Source organism: Melopsittacus undulatus, chromosome 11 (assembly GCF_012275295.1).
Source record: "Melopsittacus undulatus isolate bMelUnd1 chromosome 11, bMelUnd1.mat.Z, whole genome shotgun sequence".
NCBI lineage: Eukaryota > Metazoa > Chordata > Aves > Psittaciformes > Psittaculidae > Melopsittacus > Melopsittacus undulatus.
Genome location: NC_047537.1, coordinates 14,119,448 through 14,140,612, shown reverse-complemented (window position 1 = coordinate 14,140,612; position 21,165 = coordinate 14,119,448). Strand labels below are relative to the sequence as shown.

The window sequence follows — 21,165 nt, the reverse complement described above, 5'->3', positions numbered from 1 at the left end:
TGGCCCAAAGGATAAAATAGACCAGTGGTTAAGTGCTGCTTCCACCTTCCTCCCACGGAATCTGAAATAGATAATGACATGGGCTTTTGACAGCACCATAATAATATTGTGAAATCATTTTTCCAGTGTTTAACAAAACCAGGATGAAAACTGTCACATATAGCTCACCTAGAGACCTACAGTATTCAATTAAGTTTGTTAATATTCCATGATGCAGTTTCCAAAATCTCAAAACCAAGCTAATAGGCATACTGAAAGTTAAAAAGGAAAAGGTAACAGAAAGATGGGCAGGTACTAGCATAATAGAATCAACAAGGTTGAAAAACACCTTTAACTTCATAAAGTCCAATTTATACCCCAGGACTGACAAGTCTACCATAACCCATGTCACTAAGGGTTGTAATATTAATCTACAACATAAAGATCTCTATCCAGCCCTGAAGATGATTACCCAGCACAGGTTGTGAATTTTTCCTGTTCTTCACTGGCAAGCTTTACTCTATTTTAACATAAATGTTGCAAACACAGTAAGTCATATACTGGGCAACTGGCTCTAGCTGGCCTTGCTTTAGTAGGACCAGGTGATCTTCAGAGATCCCTTCCAACCTCAAGCAGTCTCTGATTCTGTGAAAACACTGTGTCAAATAAATAACACTTAGGGCTAATCCTGGGCTCTATTGATGCAGCTTCTCTCCATCAGGTGCGTCTGGCTTTACCCTACTATTACATCTCCACATGGGGTGGATCTGTCCTTAGACCCCCTGCTGCCGGCTTCACAATTACAAATGGCACTTATTTTGAGATAGGTTACTTATAGCTTCAATATGTTGTTTGAGCAGACCAAGTTTATGCTGCTTATATAATTTACCAATACTCTAAAAAATTATATATTGGTCTACAAATGTTTAGACATGCAAACTTTACCAGTAATCATATGCTATTTTCTTACAAAGAACAGATAAATTCATTGACTAGCACTAGGTCAAGAACACATCTGACATTTCTGGTACTTTTCAAGAAGTATTTCTTCTACAGTTCTAGCAGTGTTAAACTCAACATATTTAATCAATACCAGGTTCTATGTTTCAGTAAAATATTAATAAAATGTAAATATCTGATCCATTTTAATATATATCTGCATCTTTAAAATGCTTTTTACCAGGATGTGCATTCTGCTTATACAGCATTCTACTGCTGTGGATTTCTCTACCATGCATTATAAGCCCCAGACACTATGTATCTGTTGACTGTGTCTTCTCCAATCCAAAAAAGACTAATTTCTTCTAGAGCTGTTGGTTAAGATATTAAAAAGTTTGAAGTAGTTTAGAATGCATTCCACTTAGGTGCTAAAAATGTGAAAACTGTAAGATTTTTACTGTATTGCAGTAAAACAGTTTGCTTTTAAATTGCATTTTAAAGTACTTCAAATGGTCAAGAAAGCAGTTTCCTGTGCTCTTCACAGCAGTCTCTGCTAGGTGCATTTCCTCCTCTTTATTATGTGTATGTTCTTTTTGCCTCTTTCAGTTTACAAAAATGAACTTTTATGTATAAACAGACCCCAGAGGCCTGATAAAAACACTCATCGCATGGCTTCCTTCAGAAAGCATATTTGTAAGTAGGTAAACCAGCAAGTTTCCTCCTAAAAACACAGTATTTTTTATTATATCACTTAAGTACAGAAGTTACTTAGCCAATTTGTACACAGATTAACTATCAGGCAACACAAGCTTTAACGTTAGTCCAGGCTTTTGTGCTTGTGTGGACCTAGTAGCAGGATTTTTCCTCTCTACCAATCAATTGCTCACCTTTACTCCCCAGATTTCCGCTGCCTTCACTCTTTAAGGATTAGTGTGAGCTAAAGGGTTCTTCCTTCTAGAAGACGGAGTCCATCCTCCCACAGTCCTATTGAGTTTGGTCTCTGCTGAGTCACTCCATTAACTAACAAAGGTGGAATATTCATGCTCAGGACACCAGAGGCAACCCACTCTAAAACCTGACTTCCACAGCTTTGAAGTTGTCTTTGCCAAGGATTTTGCTTTCCATCAAAACTTGTATGACAAAACAAAAATGGAATTTTAAGGCCAAAATAGCTTGTGGAGTTCATTGGAGCCTTCCCAGTAGATGCAATGTCACAACCGATCTGATCTGTATGAATAAGGGTTATGCAATCTTAATAATCTGCTGTGAGACATGCTATAAATTTTTATGTTTTACTGCACATAAAGCACAACCTTTCAGACACAAAGGCTCCTTCTATGGCCAGAGATGTCAACTATATGCTAATTATTAATGTGTACTTACATTCTTTGTTTAAATATATTACCTCTACATACCAGGCGGGGGCTGTGCTTCAAAGGATCAAATAATAAAGCACAAACATTCCAGGCTCGAGAGCTCTTTGTCAGTTATGCCTTGGAATCAATAATACTGGTTTGTAGTTTTGTAAAACATGGAATAAATCCATTAGATTGAGACGTGACAGTTCTGTCAGGTTTCATGTGCTCACTTCCCAAGGCACCACATACAAGTTAAGTAAGGCAAAGAGCCACACGTGTGGCACTTCACTGAATGCGATGAAAAAGGCAAGTTTGGGAAGGCTGGGTGTCTGGGAGACATTCCAGCTCTAGTCTCCTGGTTTGCTCCAGTGCAAACATTTAATAACAACTTTAAGAAAATAGATAAACCAAGTATCTTAGGACAACTTAGGAAGAAATTCTTTACTATGAGGGTGGAAAGGTTGCCTAGAAAAGCTGTGGCTGCTCTATCCCTGGATGTGCTCCTCAAATACAGCAGATGAAAAAGGTGATGCTGTGTCTCTGTGTCTATTTGGACATCCCATATACCTGTGCCTAGTACCAGAACTGGAGAATAGGAAGACTTACCAGAAGGCATGTACCTTCTTCAGCACTCTTGACCTTTGTGAGTGCTCAGTCTTCAGTGGAAGACGACGACAGACTTGAGTGCGTGGGACAGCAGCAGAGTGAGCAATGCCAAGCCATGACATACCTCCTCAGGAGGCTGTAGGCATAATCCCCTCACTCCAGGCTGATGTCAGCTTATTCACCTGCATGGTAGAGCAAAACACTTCCACTTGGCTACATCTGTGTTTTGCAGCCTCTTAGTCCACTCCTCCGATATTCCTCTAGGACCAGCATCTGATGTTGCTGGCAGTCCCCAGTGCAACAGTTAAAGTTTCTCTGCTGGCATTTCCACTACAGCCTGATGTCATAAGCTGCATTAAGGGACTTGTGGTGTTCTCACTTCACTGGCTGTCACTATCTTTGGGTCTCCCATAGCACTTCTCCCTTTCCTAGCTACCCCAGCAGTCCCATCTGCCCTCTGCTACATTGGCTTATTATTTGGCCAGGGTACCAGGTTATTAGGCATGCCTCAGCTTAGAAACTACATCTTAAAAGCCTTGTGTAATTCTGTTTGTTCCACTTGGAGAGGACACACGAGGACTAGGTGTGCTGACCATGAACAACAAACAATGGGGGCATGAGAGAAGGAACATGATAGTGAGCTGTCAAGATTGTGGGTTGACTACAGAAGGCAAGCAGTCATCTCTTCCCATGCAAGAACTAAGACAATAAATTAACCCAGTGAGATGCAGATTAGTGGGAAGCAGGAGATGCTTCTTATCATACATCACTGTGCTGTTCAGCTGTTTTCTACATCATCTTATGGGAAGTTTATATGAGTTCCAAAATCAGCTCATGGGAGATAAAAACATTTCTCAAGTGCTGTTTAAATACAACACTGTGCCTGCTGGGGAAGAGACAGGCTCTCAGCAGGGGTCACCCAGGGCTCAAAGTGTTATATAGGGATGAATCACAATGTATTTCACTACAAAGCTTTTCTCCCACCCTCCCCTATGAAACTGGTGCTTACTGGTCACTGTCATGCCAGGACACTGGACTATATGGACTTTTGGCCTAACTCAAATTTTTTCTTTTCACAGATTTGAGACTGAAGAAATTACTTTGATTCAGCAACAGAGAAGACTGAGGGAAAACATAAAACAGCAAAGGACAAAAGAGGCATCAACTACACACATTTTCATGGTAAAGTGAGCCAACAGAAAGATTTCTGAGCACTGGGAGCAGTGCTAAGAGGCTGTCCTGACCTGACTCCCATGTTTCCACGTTAACCAGAGCTCCATTCGGAAGCCTCTCCCCCTTTAAAACAGACTTGTCAGAAGGTGAAGGGGCAGTGAAAAGAGCTGCAGAAGCTTGGACCTGTAAGCAGAGAGATGGTCACCATGCTGGAGAAGACATCTAAGCAACTGATAGAGAGGCCTAGTCTCTCTGAGCAAGCAAGCAGAGACAAATGATACAGTCTTAAAGCATTTGCTAAGTCTACCAAAAACATCAAAGTTCTGTAAACAGAACACTAACTTCTGCTGTAACTCCAGGAGACCAAGTGTGTGGTTTTCTACTTTATAAAGCAGGAAGTCAAAATAAAATTGGAGCTAGATGTTCTCATCCTCTACTTTCAGGGCCTTGTGAAAAACCCAGTGCAAATGGAGCATGCGGCACTAACCCATGAGGCTGGACTGTTTGTCCCTGCAATAAATACTTCACTAGTGCATGTTTGTAATTTTTTCTTCATTTGTATAAGGACTGAGACAGTAATTTATACAAGGAAGATTCTTTGAGTAAGAAATGTGACAGTGCTATTCCTGTGGTTTCAGGCCAGATCCTGACTGCCAAAACTTCACTCTTGTGTGAGGTTAGTTCAGTCATAGGTGTGCAAACAGCATTTCCTGGGCCATTTTGCCTTGATCGTCAGTTCAGAAATTGCCACTGTATTTAATGAAACCACATGACAGAAAATGCAGTTGGCACTTATGTAGCAAAGCAGAAAAAATGACAAGAGCTAGTTTAACAAGAGTTAAACCAGTTGCTTTAACTTTGCACATAGCTTTGAAGAGCCTCATGGACCTAAGCCACAATGACCTCCAAGGGCTCAAACCCGCTTTCTGCCCATTCAGCTTGTGGAATAAATTAAACTTCTTCATTTGACTCACACGAATATTTAGGACTGCTCCTAGTAAATGGTCTTGTGTGAATCCTTCCACGAGCACTGTAAATCATAATGAGCATGTCTGATGCTCTGCAACCTAGGTGTGCATGGTGTGCACAGACTCGTTTCCACTTATTTTTTGCAATCAAGTAAAAGTTAGGACACTCCTAACATACTGTCCAGTTCACTATATAGAAAACTTGTATTTCTGGAGATTTCAGGATCATATTGTTAATCAGAGAAGATCAGCAGAAGATGCAGACTGTATTGACATAGTTTTAATTAATGATAATTAATTATCCTAAAGCATTAGGTAAGAGCTTGAGGCACAAATCTTATCTACTTAGTCCCAAGAGTGATCTGAAATCATATTTCCTTACTGATGTCCTTGCAGTTTGCTTTCCATATCTGGGGAACATGAGGGTCAAAGGCTTAATTGCACAGTGGAAAGCAAGCTTTTTCAATTATTTTGGTTGCCAAAGTCTAGCACAGGTATTTCTGTGCAGAATGGAGTTAAGCCTCCTGCCTTTACATCTAAATGTTGCAGACTCAGAGGCTGCCACACTGCTATCTCCACCATCCACTCTGGTCCTTTCACCTGTTTTTCAGGGTGCTGACAATACATCAGCACAAAAAGTACGTGTCATGGCTTGTATAATTAACTTCCTATCTTGCGTTTCGAAGTTCTACCAAGGTCATCTACAACTGAAAATGCTTTTTGATGGTAAGTTAAATGAAACACAGTGCACAGAGAATTGTTACGTATTCACAAAGCTGGTCTGTACCATACACCACCATTGGACACCTCATTCTGAGATTCTCCACCAGATTTAGGATACTTTGGGCAAGGTGCAAAGACTGCTGTGAAAACCAGGCTGCCACCTGGAACTTTTTATGTGTCTTAACTTTGTCTCCTTTTCTGAGAAGAGTGTGCAGCCCTCTGGAAGTACTTACCACATCAGTGTGAAAATACACTGGAGCTCTGAGGTGCCATTCTGCAGGCGGCTGCAGAAACTGAATTCTTACATGAGCTCAAAACCAGACAAATTCTTAGAAGAAACCTCCACCAAGGTTTATAAGATGTGTGGATACTTCTGTTACCTCCAAAGTCCCCGAGTCATGTATAGCTGGGCAGATGGGCTTGTGCTCGGCAGACCTGCAAAACCTGCTTACTCTGAGCTCTACTTCTATACCAGTATCCCATGCTGGTCCCTTTTGGAGACAGTTGCTGGATTAGACACGATTTTGGCACAGCCGATTTTGACTTTCTCAGAAAACCTTCCAGCATGCATATTAATGCAATTATTCAAAGTAGAACAACTTAGTAACATTTTACAATTGTTTTCTCTCCAACTAAGCTTCAAGATGTATGCAGAACTTGCAAGTAGGGGACTGCCTTGGTATATAAGACTTACAGATCATAGAACGGTTTGAACTGGAAGGGACCTTAAAGCTCATACAGTTCCAACCCCCTGCTATGGGCAGAGACACCTTCTACTAGACAAGTAATTTAAAGCATGCCCATTTAATGGCAGCTGCTTTCAGACTGACCACATTCAGCCTGCTTGCTGGTTTAAGGAACAAAACCAGCTACACTTCGCTACAGCTGTTTCTTAATTTCCTACAAACATATGGAATTTTAAAGACTGTACTCATCTGAGTATCATGCAAAGATCTGAAAAGGGTAAGTACAAGTAGATTACACCCGAGTAATATGATGGCAAATTCAAGCTGCATCAACAAAGCAGTACGTGTGCATATGGCCCCCAAGTGTTCTTTGGTGATACTGCATTCGAAAAGTGTGTGGCTTCCGGAGAGAAAAAGCATCTGGGGAAAGACGATTCCATGCTCAATGCGTCTCTGTACAGTTTATTTTACAGGAGATGAGATGAGCACTGTGGTGCATATAAACTTGCAGAACAATATAGGAAAATACAGTTTAACCATATGAAATTGTTTTACAGTAAAGACAGAAAAATTATGTATAGGAAATACCTTCAACACTGAAGGACAAGATCCACAGCTGACATAAAGTAGCTTCCACCAAACTCTGCCAGTTTACCCAAGCTGAAGATCTGCCCCTTAAATCTTTTCTGCATTCAACTGCTTAAGTTCAGTAAAGTGATTCCTCCGTGTACCCTTATGGGACAATAAACCATCCTATAATATGCAATGATCTGAGATTTACTAGTTACCCAGTCTGCATGATACATAAACTATTTAAGGGGTCTATTCAGCCAAAATTTATGTAAAGTTATAAAATTTTGGTTAAAGATCTTTAAAATAAATCATTAGTACTGGCAAAAGACAACTTTCCTAGAAATTTAGCAGTATTTAGCAAAAGTTACACAAAAACGGACCAAATAAGCAACTTCAGTTTAGTAGAAAACTCTGGTTTAGTGTATGACTGGTGATCTGGCTGCCTTTGAATCCCTGCAGTTAGAATGTCTGCAAAACTGCTCAGTGGATTTTTCACACTATTTTGGGCTGCTGGAAGAATGGCAATAATCTAAGGAGAATATTTGTCCAATACTAGTACCTGCTTTATTTCACAATGGACAGAGGTTGCCATCTCTATGGAGTATGTTTGACCTGCTGGAATAAAAGTCTGGTAAATGGACACTTAGATTTTATAGGCTATTCTGAAAATTTTAGACATCACATAAAAAAAACCCAACAAAAAACATAAAAAAACCCCAAAACCAATCTCCAAAAGAACAAGGGATTTCAGGCCAAGCATTCCCAAATTCAGATTACTAAGATTGTCATGTCATGGAGAAGGGAGATCCCTGAAATCACTTTTCAGTTTTAGACTTCCAGTACCAGAAAATTTCTTCTCAGCAACTGCATTAAAAAAGTCAGGTTGTTTTGATTTTACACAAGGAAGGCCTATTTAGGCCCCAGATGCACTTACTCAACTATTTTTATGCAGAATTCCCTGCTTACCCTACTGAATGATGTGTCAGAAGATGAGGTTAACAACTCCTTCAATGCAATTCCTTTTAAGTCTTAACATTTCCAACTCCATTTTCAGCACTGACAATTTAGAATGACTGTGCTGGACAGTAAATGATCACTGAGACAAAGCCAGGTCTACTGGATATGTGGATGTCCTAAAGGAGTGCACAGTGCAGAGCAAGGAAGGAGTGTTGAGAATCCTGCACAGATCTGTGCAAACTGGCTGCTCCTGAGCTTGGGGAATTTATGGGGTGAATCTGTGTATTCTACATGCTTGTGGCAGATACAATTTAAAGAGGCACTTCAAGGGGAATTACTAGCAGAATTTTAGTCTGGTTGTGATACAAGCTGTTACTCAGTAATCAGTTACTTAGTTAAATCAGTAACCCTGAAAGACTGCATATATTGAGAATTACAGTCTATCTACTCACTGAACCTGAATACGGCAGCTAAAAGCTTTTGTTCTTAATATCCACTGAGTTTGTCTCTTAGACCTGAAGTAGTTCAACTTAATGTAAGTTGAGGGAATGAAATCTGAATATTTCAAATAAATATTTTTTCCTGTTTTTTTTTTTACCTGTAATTATTATGTGGTAACACTTGCTTTTATTGGTCTATGGAAAATTTTTATTCATTCTTATAATCAATTGCATCATTAGGCACAAAAGGTTTCTGCCTTGAGGAAATGGGATTAGAAATTTAAGATAAATTGTGCTATCTGTTGGTCCCTTCAGAAAAACAATGTCCAGGAATTAAAACTAAACTGTGACTAGAACAAAAAGGAGGCATTGCACTTCCAAACCCAGTGGCTGGTAAGAAAAATCCAAAAGATAAACCAAAATAACCCCTCCCAAAAGCATGCACTTACCACTCCCAGAAAATATCCAAAAGTATGAAGTTTGGTCAGTCAAAATTAAAGAAAAGATCATCAAAACTGGTGTATCTCAGTGTTAGAGGGTTGGCTACAGTACCAATGAAGAGCTGAAAATAAGAATTGAAAGATGCACATCTATATGAGTAAGATCTACTATAAGACAAAAAGTTGTGAATATTATTTATACAATAGTGTTTCTTAGGAAAAGACAAGGATTGGCTGTTAGGAAAGACTTTATCACCAAGAAAGATGGTGGGCTCCAAGCTCCTGGAGCATACCTGCACACCAGGCTTGACATGTCTGTGCCAGACTTGCAGTCAGTTCAGGGCAAGGGCACAGGTCATCATAGCACTGTGATGCCAGAAACCATACTGTATCACCAGGGTGGGATTGCCACATACTGGTCTCCCACTGGCACAACTACTTGGAGAGCCCTGTATCAAGCAACAGATACTAGGAAAGGTTTCATCATTGCTTTTAATGTGCTAAGCAGAGTTCAGAGTGTGAGAAGCCTGTTAATGGACTCACCAGAGACTGAGGGAGACAAGTGCCTTGTGTCCAGAAGCTCAAATGCCACTGGGGCAGCTAAAGATTTTCCTGCCCTATGTGTCTAGTTTTAATTTGAATCTGTCTCTCTCTATTCCCACCTGGTTAAGTTAAATGTGACCAGCAGGCTCCTCTGGCAGAATGTCAGACAGCTCTGCTGTGCAAAGAAGTATGCTCAGCAGCCATTCCCTACCACCATATGAGTACAGGGGGATGCCTACAAAGCAAGAACAATCCACAGCAATCCTTCAGCAACCTCTGGGATCTCATTCTCCTATTTCAACACCTTTGCTGAGTAGCAAAAAAGCCTAGATTTTCCAGAAAGGTGATCAAGAAAGCTCATTTTAAAGCTGTCTTTTTGACACTGTCTTTTGAAGCCTGAGTTCTCATAAAGCGCAGAAGGTAAAAGGGTGACCAGGACTGCCTCCAGGACACCAGACTGTGCCATCTCTGGCAACAGACCCAGCAGGCTGCACTGGTGCAAAAAAGCACACTAGCTACTATGAAATAGCAAGCATGTTTGCAACAATTACTTGATCACACCACCAAGTCACATTACTCATTCCAAGGGGACCTTCAAAGTGCTGGTCTGGATTCCTTAAGGTGCTTGATAGTAAAGGACCCACCTGGGTGAGCAGTGTTCTTTTTCTCCCTGTGTGTGACTGAAGAAATAGATGAGCAAAGCTACTTTTTAACTTAATTTTTGATTTGGGTTTTTACAGCTGCATCAGAAGGTAAGCTGTAGGACCACGCTCTAGGGCTGTGCTCCTACCACAGCCTGACACAGGGTTACTAATGGAACTCATGGGAACTGCATGTACAGCAGCTAGGTCTTATACATTATCTGAGGTTTTCATTTCTTAATGTTTACCTTACACATGTACACAACAACTAAGAAGAAAAAAAGCCTTGTGCATTTCTATTTGTTAGCCTGATTTTCAAAGTCTTTTATCACCCACATCCCTGTTGTGTTCCAAGAAATCTCGGAGTGCCAAGCACTTCCAAAGAGCAGGTGGAAAGAACACACATTTTTACGTAGAGTCTAACTTGCAGCAAGCATTTCAACAATGACATTAAAACAGGGACACATTTAAAGAGGTTCCAAGAAATTCTGAGTGCTACTGAGCATGTAAAAGTTCCCTATGAATATTTTACAGAAAATTCCTCTCAAGGAAAAAGGGGTGATCTGAGTGCAGTTCACTGTCACAAGGCAACTACATTGACATTATAGCATGAGGCTGTCAGTTAAGCAAAAAGCATCTAATTCTTCAACAAACTGCACAGATGCATGAAGGCTAAAGAGAACCAGAGCACAACTTTGCATGCTGCCTGGTACGTACAAAAAGAAGCATGATTTCAATGTTTGTTGTAACTGTGCAACATGAAGGGGAGCAGAGCTACACCACAGTAGCTCAGGCAGGGCTGCAAGAAGGGGAAAAGTATTCTAGAAACATAACAGGGATTTCCTTATGACTTGCATTGCTATTATGATATTTAAAAAAGAAAAAATATGAAGTTATCTCTAAAGACCCAGTGTCAAATAATAAAATAACATTCCCATAAGGGAACAACTGAAGTCTTCCAAAAGATGTTCGGCACACAGAAGTAATTTACAAATGTGAGTGAATCTGGAGCACATTGAAAATCTGCTGGAAAGCCTTTCTGGATGTTGCTCTACAAAAGCAAGTGGAATCTTGACAGTGATGGGAGGAAAGTGCTTTTGGCTCACACGGTAAAGGACTCCTTGCTTTCAGCTCAGCAGCTCCAACAGGAATCAGCCAATAGCACTGGATCCAGAGTGAGTTCTGTTAGAAAATAAGCTAAAAGAATACCTTAGAGAAAAACTTCCAACAAGGACTCTCTGTTGAGTAAGCTGTGCCAGGAGATGTCATTGAAGACATAGGTGGGCTGGTGTGGATGATGAATAAAATTCACATTCTGCATGGCAGCTGAAGATACAGCTGGTAAACACCTCAGCAGCTCTGGCACCAGAGCCAGCACACCCAATGGATTCAAAGCCATAGGAATTCATAGTCCTTTTGCTCACACAGGGGCCAAAAGGCTCTGGCTGAAATAAAGATCACCAGGGAGCCAGAGGCTTGACAGCACAAGTATGTGACAGAATTGGTTAGACAAAGAGCAAGTGGTGGCTTCAACAAAAACCCAGGCAAGTAGAGCTCCCAGATAAGAACAAACCACAAGCAATTCCCACTGACTGTACCTCTTCAGGTGAAAATGCACAACACTAAACAAAAGCTCACCTTCTGCTCTGTGACCACAGGCCATCTGAAGATGTAAATCAGCCTTGTCACTCAACAGAATTTTTCATGTAGCAACTAAAATAGTAAAAACTTGGATCAAGTGTGTGAGCCTACCTGCCAGGTGAAATGGGGTGATGCTTAAGCTCAGTACTTATGAAGGTAAAGGCTTACTTTGCTATTCCTATTTATCAGTTACATTGCAACATCATGCTTTCCACATGGTAGCTTTGTTACCATAACACAAAGCTGAGTATTGCTCTGGAGAAGAAGCTGTTTATGATGACCAATTGCATGAGAATTCAACTGCATTTTTGCAACTCGGTGGAAGATTAATTGAGCAACGCTGTGACTCCCAAAGTTACCCTGTAAGGAATGAACATGAGGGCAGGTGTCCACACGATCAAACATACCACCACCTTCTTTGAGGATGTTGTCCATTCAGAAGCACAGGGCCTTCAGCATTCCCTGACTTGTAAGGCATGCCACTGTCCAGGATCCATCAGCCAGAGAAATGAATGGGCCAGGTAACACTGATCCTACAGTCTGCAGTGTCCTATCACAAGGGAATATCAACTTTTGCAGGAAATAAGCTGCAAACTGTCTATGAGCAACAGCAAAACTTCCCTAACACTTCCACCTATTACAGATTAATGTCTTGTTCTAGAGAAAGCATCTCATCCACTGCAGAGCAGCACTGCCTGAGAGTTTGCTGGGCCCAGTAAAGACTAACAGCCAGGTACAAGTGCTCTCCTCAGGTTATCAAAGTGAAAAAAGGAGGCAATTTCCATCAAAAGAATGATCATTCTGTGCAGCTCATGCATGTCTACATTTCAAATGGATCAAAACCAAGAAGAAGGAGAATTGTCTGGAAATAAAACAAAAGGGAAAAATGCAGCTACCAAAAAAGACAACTGAGAAATGACAGCAGCTTAAATACAACTTAGTAGAGGAACCAAAATACTCTTTGGTCCTCACAGAAACCTGTGCTAATGGACAGTACTTCCAGTCCAAAATAGATAAAACAAAAACATATTTAAAGAGGAAAAGTGTAATTGATAACAGATTATTTCAGGTATTTTTAAGGAGAAGTCTGTATAAAGTGCACAACTAGCTTAGTTTTGCAATCAAAACAAGATTGTGGTGAGGTGGCATCAAGATTACTTTTTTTGATTTACAAGAGAGCTTAGAACACAGGGGTCCACCTGAGGTGCAGCTCTAAAGTACTCCAGTTATTTTTGGCCATTGAAGTTTTGAAAGCTCACCCTGCCCCTGTGGTTTAATAAAAAGAAAAGTGCCTGTCCTCCAAAGTGCATGGTAGAGATAGGAAAAGTATCATTGGTACAACAAAATGAATAAGACAGAGAGTCAAGCAATAGGAAGACCGTAAAAGACATCATCACAAAACATCCCTGCTTGAGCAGCAGAAGAGGAATCTGGGGAAGAGTACGTACTCTACTGAGTTCAGGGACCGTGTGACACAAACCATGTTTCACTTGTACTGCAATGGTCTTGGCAGGAACTTAGGAGAGTCTCACATAACTGTGCTGGATGCTTCCAACACTGAGAATAAAACAGTAGTCACATATTCAGAAGTGTGTCTGGAGGTGTCACACAAGGAACAGTGATCCTGAGCATGCAGTGGTTATGGCACTGCACTTGCCAACGTGCAAAAGTTCATAAAGGGTAATGATGCAGCAGAGATGTGGGTTGTAGAAAGAATTTTCAAGACAAGAATGAATCTAGACTAGTAAAGAGATGGTTGAGAAAAAAGGAACAGTAGGAAAAGGCAATAGAATTCAGATTGAAATAACAAACCAGGAAAATAATCACTGCAGCATTATTAAATATGTGTTTCAGGTAAGACTTCTCTGTGTCTCAGCTTCAATTTGTAAAGGGGAATATTAATCCTCAATGATCCAATCACAGCATTCAGAGGCTGGTGAATAAAAGCCTGGAACAGTAGTAGAACAGAAGGATGCAATTTTGGTGCTGGGGACAAAATGATGGAAATAATGAGGTGAAGTGGATCAAATGGAATAGAACTGTTGGGGAAATTATAGGTAACAACACAGTAAAGGCCACAGTGGTGAGAATCAAGGTTTCTGCTGGATCTAAAGCAAGAATCTTGGCATTGTATGAAATGCTGAAAACTGTATTACCAGCAACACTGAACAGTCAAGCAGAAATGACAGCAAGAAAATGAATTTTCAAAAAGCTTTTTAAAACCAGTCTCCAAACTACAGAATATTACGTGCCAGGAGCAGTGTTACATTTTTGGTAGTCTGTGGTAAAGGTAACACAAGAAAAGCCTAAGGTTAAGAATCAGCTGGTGCAGAAGTGCTGGGCACCTACATCTCCTATATTTAATGCAATCTAGCATAACAGATTCATGGCATCTTTGAAAATCAGGCTCTAAAAAGGAAAACCCCACAATTTAGCTGGAAAAACTTGGCAACTAAAGATATCTAAAGGCTGTGATATTCACCTGAAGGAACCAACAAAGGGCAATTTAAACCTGGATCCTAAATCAAAGGTTAGAGGGCTGTCTTTAAGATTTTGTGAGAAAACATCTTGCATAAGCAGGAAAGGTTTTGAGTATCTCATTTATTCCTTGGTATATAACCTCTTTCTGTCATTGAGGGCACTCAGACAGCTAATGAGGTAGGTATAGCACGACCAAGTCTTTCCTTATAAATAACAGTGATAGTAACACTTTCAACCTTATTGATTGGCCTGGAACAGAAATCATGATGACAATGGGTTTATGTATCCCTGAGAGGGAGTGTAAAACAGGAAGAACAGGACTCTTCTCCATAGATATCAGGAGAAGGGTCTTGGTGGGAAACTGTGTTATATGAAATAAATGTATTTGCACAACATTGCTGCAAGATATGTGTTTTATAGATGGGGGAACCGGAAAAGTTAATTGATTTGCCTATAGCCATGAAAGCAGTCAGTGACAGACGTGGGATTCATGATCAGGACTTCCTTGCCTCCTGCATCATGTTTAGTTATTCACTTGCTGGCCAGAGGCTCACTGCATGGTTGTTCTAACATACTGTATAAAGATAGTCATGCAAGGGATGTAGCACAAAGTCACTGAAGAACAGAGCTCTCCTTGTACCAGAAAGCAGATTTCTTCTGGAAGCTGCGTGCAATTGGGAACCTCTGGTGGGAAGCACACATCTGGTTTCTTCATCCTGGAATGTCTGGTGCTTAAGGCTTAGCACAATGAGGACCATTTTAATGACTAAATGTAACAGAGATGGCCTGTACAGGCATAAATTACAAGGTGTCTGATAGTGGAACAACCTTTTCCCTATGCTCTTCTGACCCTTAAAAAGCAAACATTAGCTGGATTAATTCAGTGGACTCATGACATACAACTAAAGATCAGTCTATATTTCCATGTCCACAGGTCGGATATCTCCAGTTTTGTGTTCTTTTACCCACAGTTCCCTGTCTTTGGCAGGATCCACTTTCCGAAGCAACTGATCCACGAGCTCTACTGTCTAAAATGAACAAAACAAGAATCAAAATGTCAAGGGCACATTTCAAGCAGAGGCAGTCATTGCTCTGAAGCATAGAGCAGCTATGGGCACACCTATATTGCATTTGTAGACAAGTGAGAATTGCAGGTACACAACTTAGTGGACAACAGTCACATCTGAATGTGAAGTCTCACAGCAGGAAGCAAAGAGGCTGACTTTTAACATCAAGCAGAGACAGGCTTCCTATGGCAGGCACTAGCCAGATGGTCTCTGCCTCCTGTCCTGCAATCTGTACCTTACACCAAATACAACCATGTAGTGAGGTCAGCAAATAGCCCCCATATTTTAGTATTTGAAAACTAGCCAGTTTTTTAATAAGAAAAAAAATATATATTCCCTCTCCCAACTATTTACCACCTTCCTTGCAAGAATAGATGAGCTCAGGAACAGTGCATCTTACTGGGAGAACTAATAATAGCTCATGCTGTCCAAATGTAATTCAATTAAGTTTGTCTCCCCCAACAAGAAGCTGCGATCTAGAAGTATGAAATGTAACGAGGATAAGAGAGTATTGGAGGAGCAGAAATGTAGGATGGCAGTAAAAACCAACAAGCTGACTGCATACACTTTCCACTCCTTCTTTTGATATAGGTCAGTCAGATCAGGACAGGGACTGTTCTGCTCAGCTGAAGTACAATAAAGGCCAAAGGGATCAAACAAAAAGCAGACTTACACTTTGGTTGAACATGTCTGTCTCATGCCGCAGCTGTGTATACTGGCAAAGATGCTGCCGAATCATCTCCACCCTTTCAACTTCTAGTCTCTCAAGCTCCTAGACACAAAAGAAAACAAGTTCATATTTTGTTTGGAAGCTGAGCTTGAAGGCCCAGAGAAGGGATGACACACAAAAGGTTGTCAGTCAGTGTGATACTACTTCTGGGTCATGCTTTGGAGCTGAACTCTGTGGTTGCACATCCCTCTGATTTGTAGAGAATCGGAGAGAGCAAGCAACAGAACTCACTTTATTCTGAACCCAATGCAGAAAAGAACCATAGAACCACGGAATAACCGGTTGGAAGGGACCTCAAGGATCATCTGGTCCAACTTTTCTAGGCAAAGCATAACCTAAACTAGATGCCCCAGGACCCTGTCAGGCTCAGTTTTAAAAGTCCGATGTTGTGGAATCGTCACCAACCTTCAAAGGGCACTGTCCTGTTTGAGCCATTTTGTCTGGGTTTCTCTGAATTCTTGAGTGCAACAGGAATATTTATTCCATTTGATAGGGAAAGTAACTTCATTTGTAATATGACATTCGCTAATAACTACAAAGTAGATATAGTCTAAACTTCTTCAAAAATGAGACAACCAAGGGAGAGAGACAAGCCACTATCCTTAGGGATGCTGCAAGCAAGAAGGCATCTGTTTCCTGCAGGAAGCTTTGCATGCCTTGTTTCTAGCTCCAAAAGTTGCAGTGGAAGCAGGAGATGATGCTGAGCGGTACAACCTTACTACCAGACACTACCAGTGTCTGGTCTGACCAGACACCTGTAAAAGCTGTTTTCTTTCCACCACATGATAAGCTGGCACAAGTCTCCACCTCACTCAGCTGCCAGTAAGCAGACCCCAGCAATGATTCAGTTGAAAAGGCAGATCAATTTTAACTTGCCTCCAGCTTTTCCTGCCTCCCTCTTCTCCTGGATTCTGATACTATATCCCCAAATCTGCATTAAGTCCCTCCTTACCCATCTGAGTGGAAGAAGCATGCTATGGAAGTCTGCCTTTAAAAACATAGTGCAATATAATTTGCTGTACCATTGGAAAGCTCTGTATTCACAGGCCCAACAGTGGGCCCAAATCTTTTAAAACTGCCATCAGAGGGCATTTCTGATGTTCAATTACTGGGTGTCAAGGTGGAAAGCAACATGAGCATACACAAGCAGGCGAAACACTTTGTTGCCTTCTCTGTGCTATCTGCAAGTTGTTAAACATCTTTTTGGAAACAGATTCTTCCTTACAGCACAAAAATCTCAGGTGGTCAACTACCAGCCTGGGGAGGAAGAGCAAAGGAGCTTGTAGAATCACAGAGTCACAGAATAGTTTGAGTTGGAAAGGACCTTCCAAGCTCCTCTAGTCCAATCCCCCTGCAATAAGCAGGGACATCTTCAACTAGGTCAGATTGCCCAGAACCACATCCAGACTGTGAATGTCTCCAGGGATGGTGCATCCACCATCTCAATGTTGGAAACACAGAAGACCTTGTCTAGAAAATTATGTCAAATGCTCAAATCATTTGTGTTTCAAATTTTACTGTGTCCAGCTCTGAGCTCCTCAGCACAAGACAGACAAGGAGCTACTGGAGATGGACCAGCAGAGGCCACAGGGATGATCAGGGGTCTGGAGCATATATCTTATGAGGAGAGATTGCAAAATCTGGACCTGTTTAGTCTAGAGAAGAGCAAACTGAGAGGGAATCTCATCAGTGCAGATCAATAGCTCAACAGCGGGTGACAGGAGGATAGGGCCAGACTCTCCAGTGGTGCCCAGTGACAGGATGATGAACAATGGCCATAAGCTAAAATAACAAGAAGTTTCACCTCAACATGAGGAAGAACTTTCCATAGAGGGTGGCAGAGCCCTGGCACAGGCTGCCCAGGGAGGTTGTGGAGTCTCCCTCTCCAGAGACATTCCAAACCTGCCTGCGCCCATTCCTGTGTGACCTGCTCTGGGTGGTCCTGCCTGCCGAGGGCCCTTGCAACCCCAACGATTCTGGGATTCTGTTAAAACCCCACAACAGTGTCACCCATATTAGCCTGTCCCTTAATTCTCACCCATAAACTCTCAACACATTTGTCTGTCCCTGGGTAGAGAACACATCCTGGTTGCTCTCCCACATAAAGAGCACATTCCTCTAAAGCCATATACTAGCACATTTTTGGGTTGTACTTCTCCAGGAGCAAATACACAGCTAACATATATCTGACCATATCTGGACACATTGGCACTGATGGTCAGTGTCATTTGCATCAGTGAGAAACCACCAGTGGAGGGCAGAGGAGAATCAGATCCCGTATGTATAGGAACAGCCAACTTTTTCTCTCCTGTTCTGCTTTTGGGAAGACATCCTCCTCCTGGTTTTCCACTCACCCATCTGCCTTTATTTACTGTAGTTTAAATATTGCACTGACACATTTCCAAATGCTGAGCAATTTATTACCCTCTTCTTTTTAGGAAGAGTTTACAGTTTTGTATTTGGCCAATGAGAAAAATATATGCTAAAGACATTTTTATTTCCTGCTTTTGACAGCAATCAGCTCTTACCTACAAGGGCTGTAAGGAATAACATGAGGGAGGAGCCCTCTAGCCAAATACAGGTATTTCAAGGTTTACAGCACATCAAAGCTGCTATCTTGGCATCTTGGTGACTAACCCCAAAGGTATATGCCCTTAGGGTGAACATGGTGAGCTGTGCTATCTTCTGAGAGACAGAACAATAGGCAATTAAAGCTTGCCTCTGCTGAGCTGGCAAGAGAAGAAATTGGAAAATCATGGAATACAAAAATTCATTTGTGTATAAAATGGATTTAGTGATTTACCACGTTTTTCCATGTCTTTCTTGTGCACTCCTTCATCCTTCCTGGGGATAATTGCAGCGTTCTGGCCCCTAAGAAGCCCTGAACTGGTTTAATGCCTTCTGCAAAGAAACATTTATTTCTTCCTTCCCCTAATGATAGGAGTTTTTCTTAGAACTGAGAACAGGAAATACAATGAGAGATTTATCACTCAAGTTTCCCCACTGCTTTGCACTATAACTGTGATGAATGTTGCAGGTTATTACAATTCTGCAATATTACACATGTAAGATGCTACAATTACATACCAGAGTGGTAGTCACCATTTCTTCAAACCACTTGGACTGGGCTTGATTGTAAAGATCCACGCAGCGCATCAAGTCATCCCCTGGAAAGTTCAAGATAGCAATACATTAGTTTTCCCTAGCCAGTGTTATGTAGCTTAGAAAGTGTACATCTGAGGATTTGCAGACAGACCCAGGAGGTTGGAAGGTCAGTCCTGGTGGAGCTGAAGGCAGTTCTGTTACATGGTATTTGTTATGTGCAACAAAATTTCACCACAATGCATTGTTAGGTGATTGGGGTGAGAAAGAATGAGAAAGACAAGATTTTAAAAGAAAAATATGAACATTAAGTAATAGTTTACAAAATGCCCAGAATGGTGAAAACACACAACTTTCTGTAACTCTTTTTAACTGAAGTTACATCTTAAAAATCATTCAAATGGGAAGTCAATAATAATGAGGATAGCACTCTGTAGCTGAGTCAACATTCTAGGACATATCTATTTGAAAAAGGAGCAAAGCATCACGCTCAAGCCGTTTGAGATCAAGGGGAACTGATTTGCAACCTCATCCAAGTTGTGGTCTCCAGCCTCTGGAGATGCTCTGGCTCCCTCCCGTGCTCATGGCAGGGACATAATAAGCTGCAATGATTACATGTTTTTTCTTTGTTGCAGGACTCTGATCTGACAGAGAGGGAAAGGTGGGTGGACAATCTAGAAGGCATGGCTTCGAGATTACTGCTTTCTGGCTAGTAAATTCTCTTTTTTCTTTAAATAAGGCTCAGTTACACTTTCCCCAACAGTTCCATGTCTAGGTCCATGGCTCATATTCATCCTGTTCTTTTAGGTGCAAAAACGTCTTTATACTTAAACCACAGACAAACCTAGCTTTAAGAAAAGGACTCCATAGACCAAACAAGTGTCAAAGAAGTAAATGCATCTGTAAGTCTCTCATGGCCTCAGAAGCTGGGGTGGCAACTAAACCCTACAAAGCTCTGGTAAAAGTTTATCCACCCAGACAGGAGACGCTTAGTTTGACACAAGTCTGGGTGGCTCCTCAGGAGCTATCTGGTTTGGGGTTATCCTCCACCCAAGTGAATCTGAGCCACTGTACATTCAGTCATTAAAAATATGAACAGTAGCAGTAGAAAGGCATGAGAGCAGAAAGCAACATATCAGTAACTGGAGGGATCGTAGAAGGGCTCTGGTCTAGAGCTCTCTGGTCCTACCATCCACTTGCAGCAGACCTCATTTCAAAGCTAGATCACTAAATACTGCTACTGTGCACACGACAAGCAGCCTGCCTTGGCTGCTGGGATGGGGCAAGTCCTCCTCTGCCACGCATCCTAACAGTGGCACAAAGTGGGGGAAACCAATGGGGAGACTCACACCAAACTCTGGGTTACTCCCATACAATCTTCAGCTCTCCCATACTTGTTCAACATGTAACTTTTGTTTCTCTTCAAAGGGCTGTCTATACACATGATCACACTGCAAATGACTCTTCCTAGTCTCTTCAAAACCCAGACCAGCTATCCTGAAGCTTTAAGAGCCTTACAACTATGAAGGACCATTCTGCCAAGGAATGGACCTATGAAGGAATGAAACATGAAAGCCCTAGTTAAAATAGATTTTCAGCAGCTAGTATGTATCATTTTTGCATATCTCAAGGAAGACAGCTCCTTATGGATCCCACAGAATTGGTTTGAGCCTCTGTAAAACATGCATGGGTCACATCAAGTAGAACAGAAATAATTTTAATCACTGTGTAGCAGTGGAGAAAAGACAAAAGTTTATTTTCAAAGAAAAAGACAGTAATAGGAAGCATAATAGGCACCAACAGAGCTCTGGGTAACTGGGATTTAGGAAAGAACCAAGGAAGGAACTATGATTTAAAGAAAAAACATTCTCAGCTGAGTTGCTTTGAACCTGACTGTGAAAGTCTCACAAGCATTCAGTTATCCCAGCACACTTTCAAAGGACAAAATAAAAGGACAATTCACCCTCCTTTTACTGTTCTCACCCCAAGTATCAAAATCATCATTTTGTGATGTCTTACTTGAAAAACTAAGTTAATTTCTTCATTTCTTCAGAGGATTTAACACTAGAGAGATTCATAGCATGAGTCACTTGGACTTTGTAGCTACTATATTAAAAC

The 21,165-nt window shown here is 41.2% G+C and overlaps 1 protein-coding gene across 2 annotated transcripts in view; it reads right to left on the bottom strand.

The window, feature by feature from the left end:
* Positions 1–14,249: 14,249 nt before the first annotated feature.
* GAS7 (growth arrest specific 7) overlaps positions 14,250–21,165 on the bottom strand; it is an 89,841-nt gene continuing 82,925 nt past the window's right edge. For both annotated transcript variants that reach the window (XM_034067966.1, XM_034067967.1), the window contains exons 12-14: positions 19,033–19,112; positions 15,889–15,987; positions 14,250–15,176 (exon numbers count right to left, since the gene is read on the bottom strand). In XM_034067966.1, the coding sequence (XP_033923857.1) occupies positions 15,063–15,176; positions 15,889–15,987; positions 19,033–19,112 (293 nt within the window). In that variant the 3' untranslated portion in view covers positions 14,250–15,062. The remainder of the gene's footprint in view (positions 15,177–15,888; positions 15,988–19,032; positions 19,113–21,165) is intronic.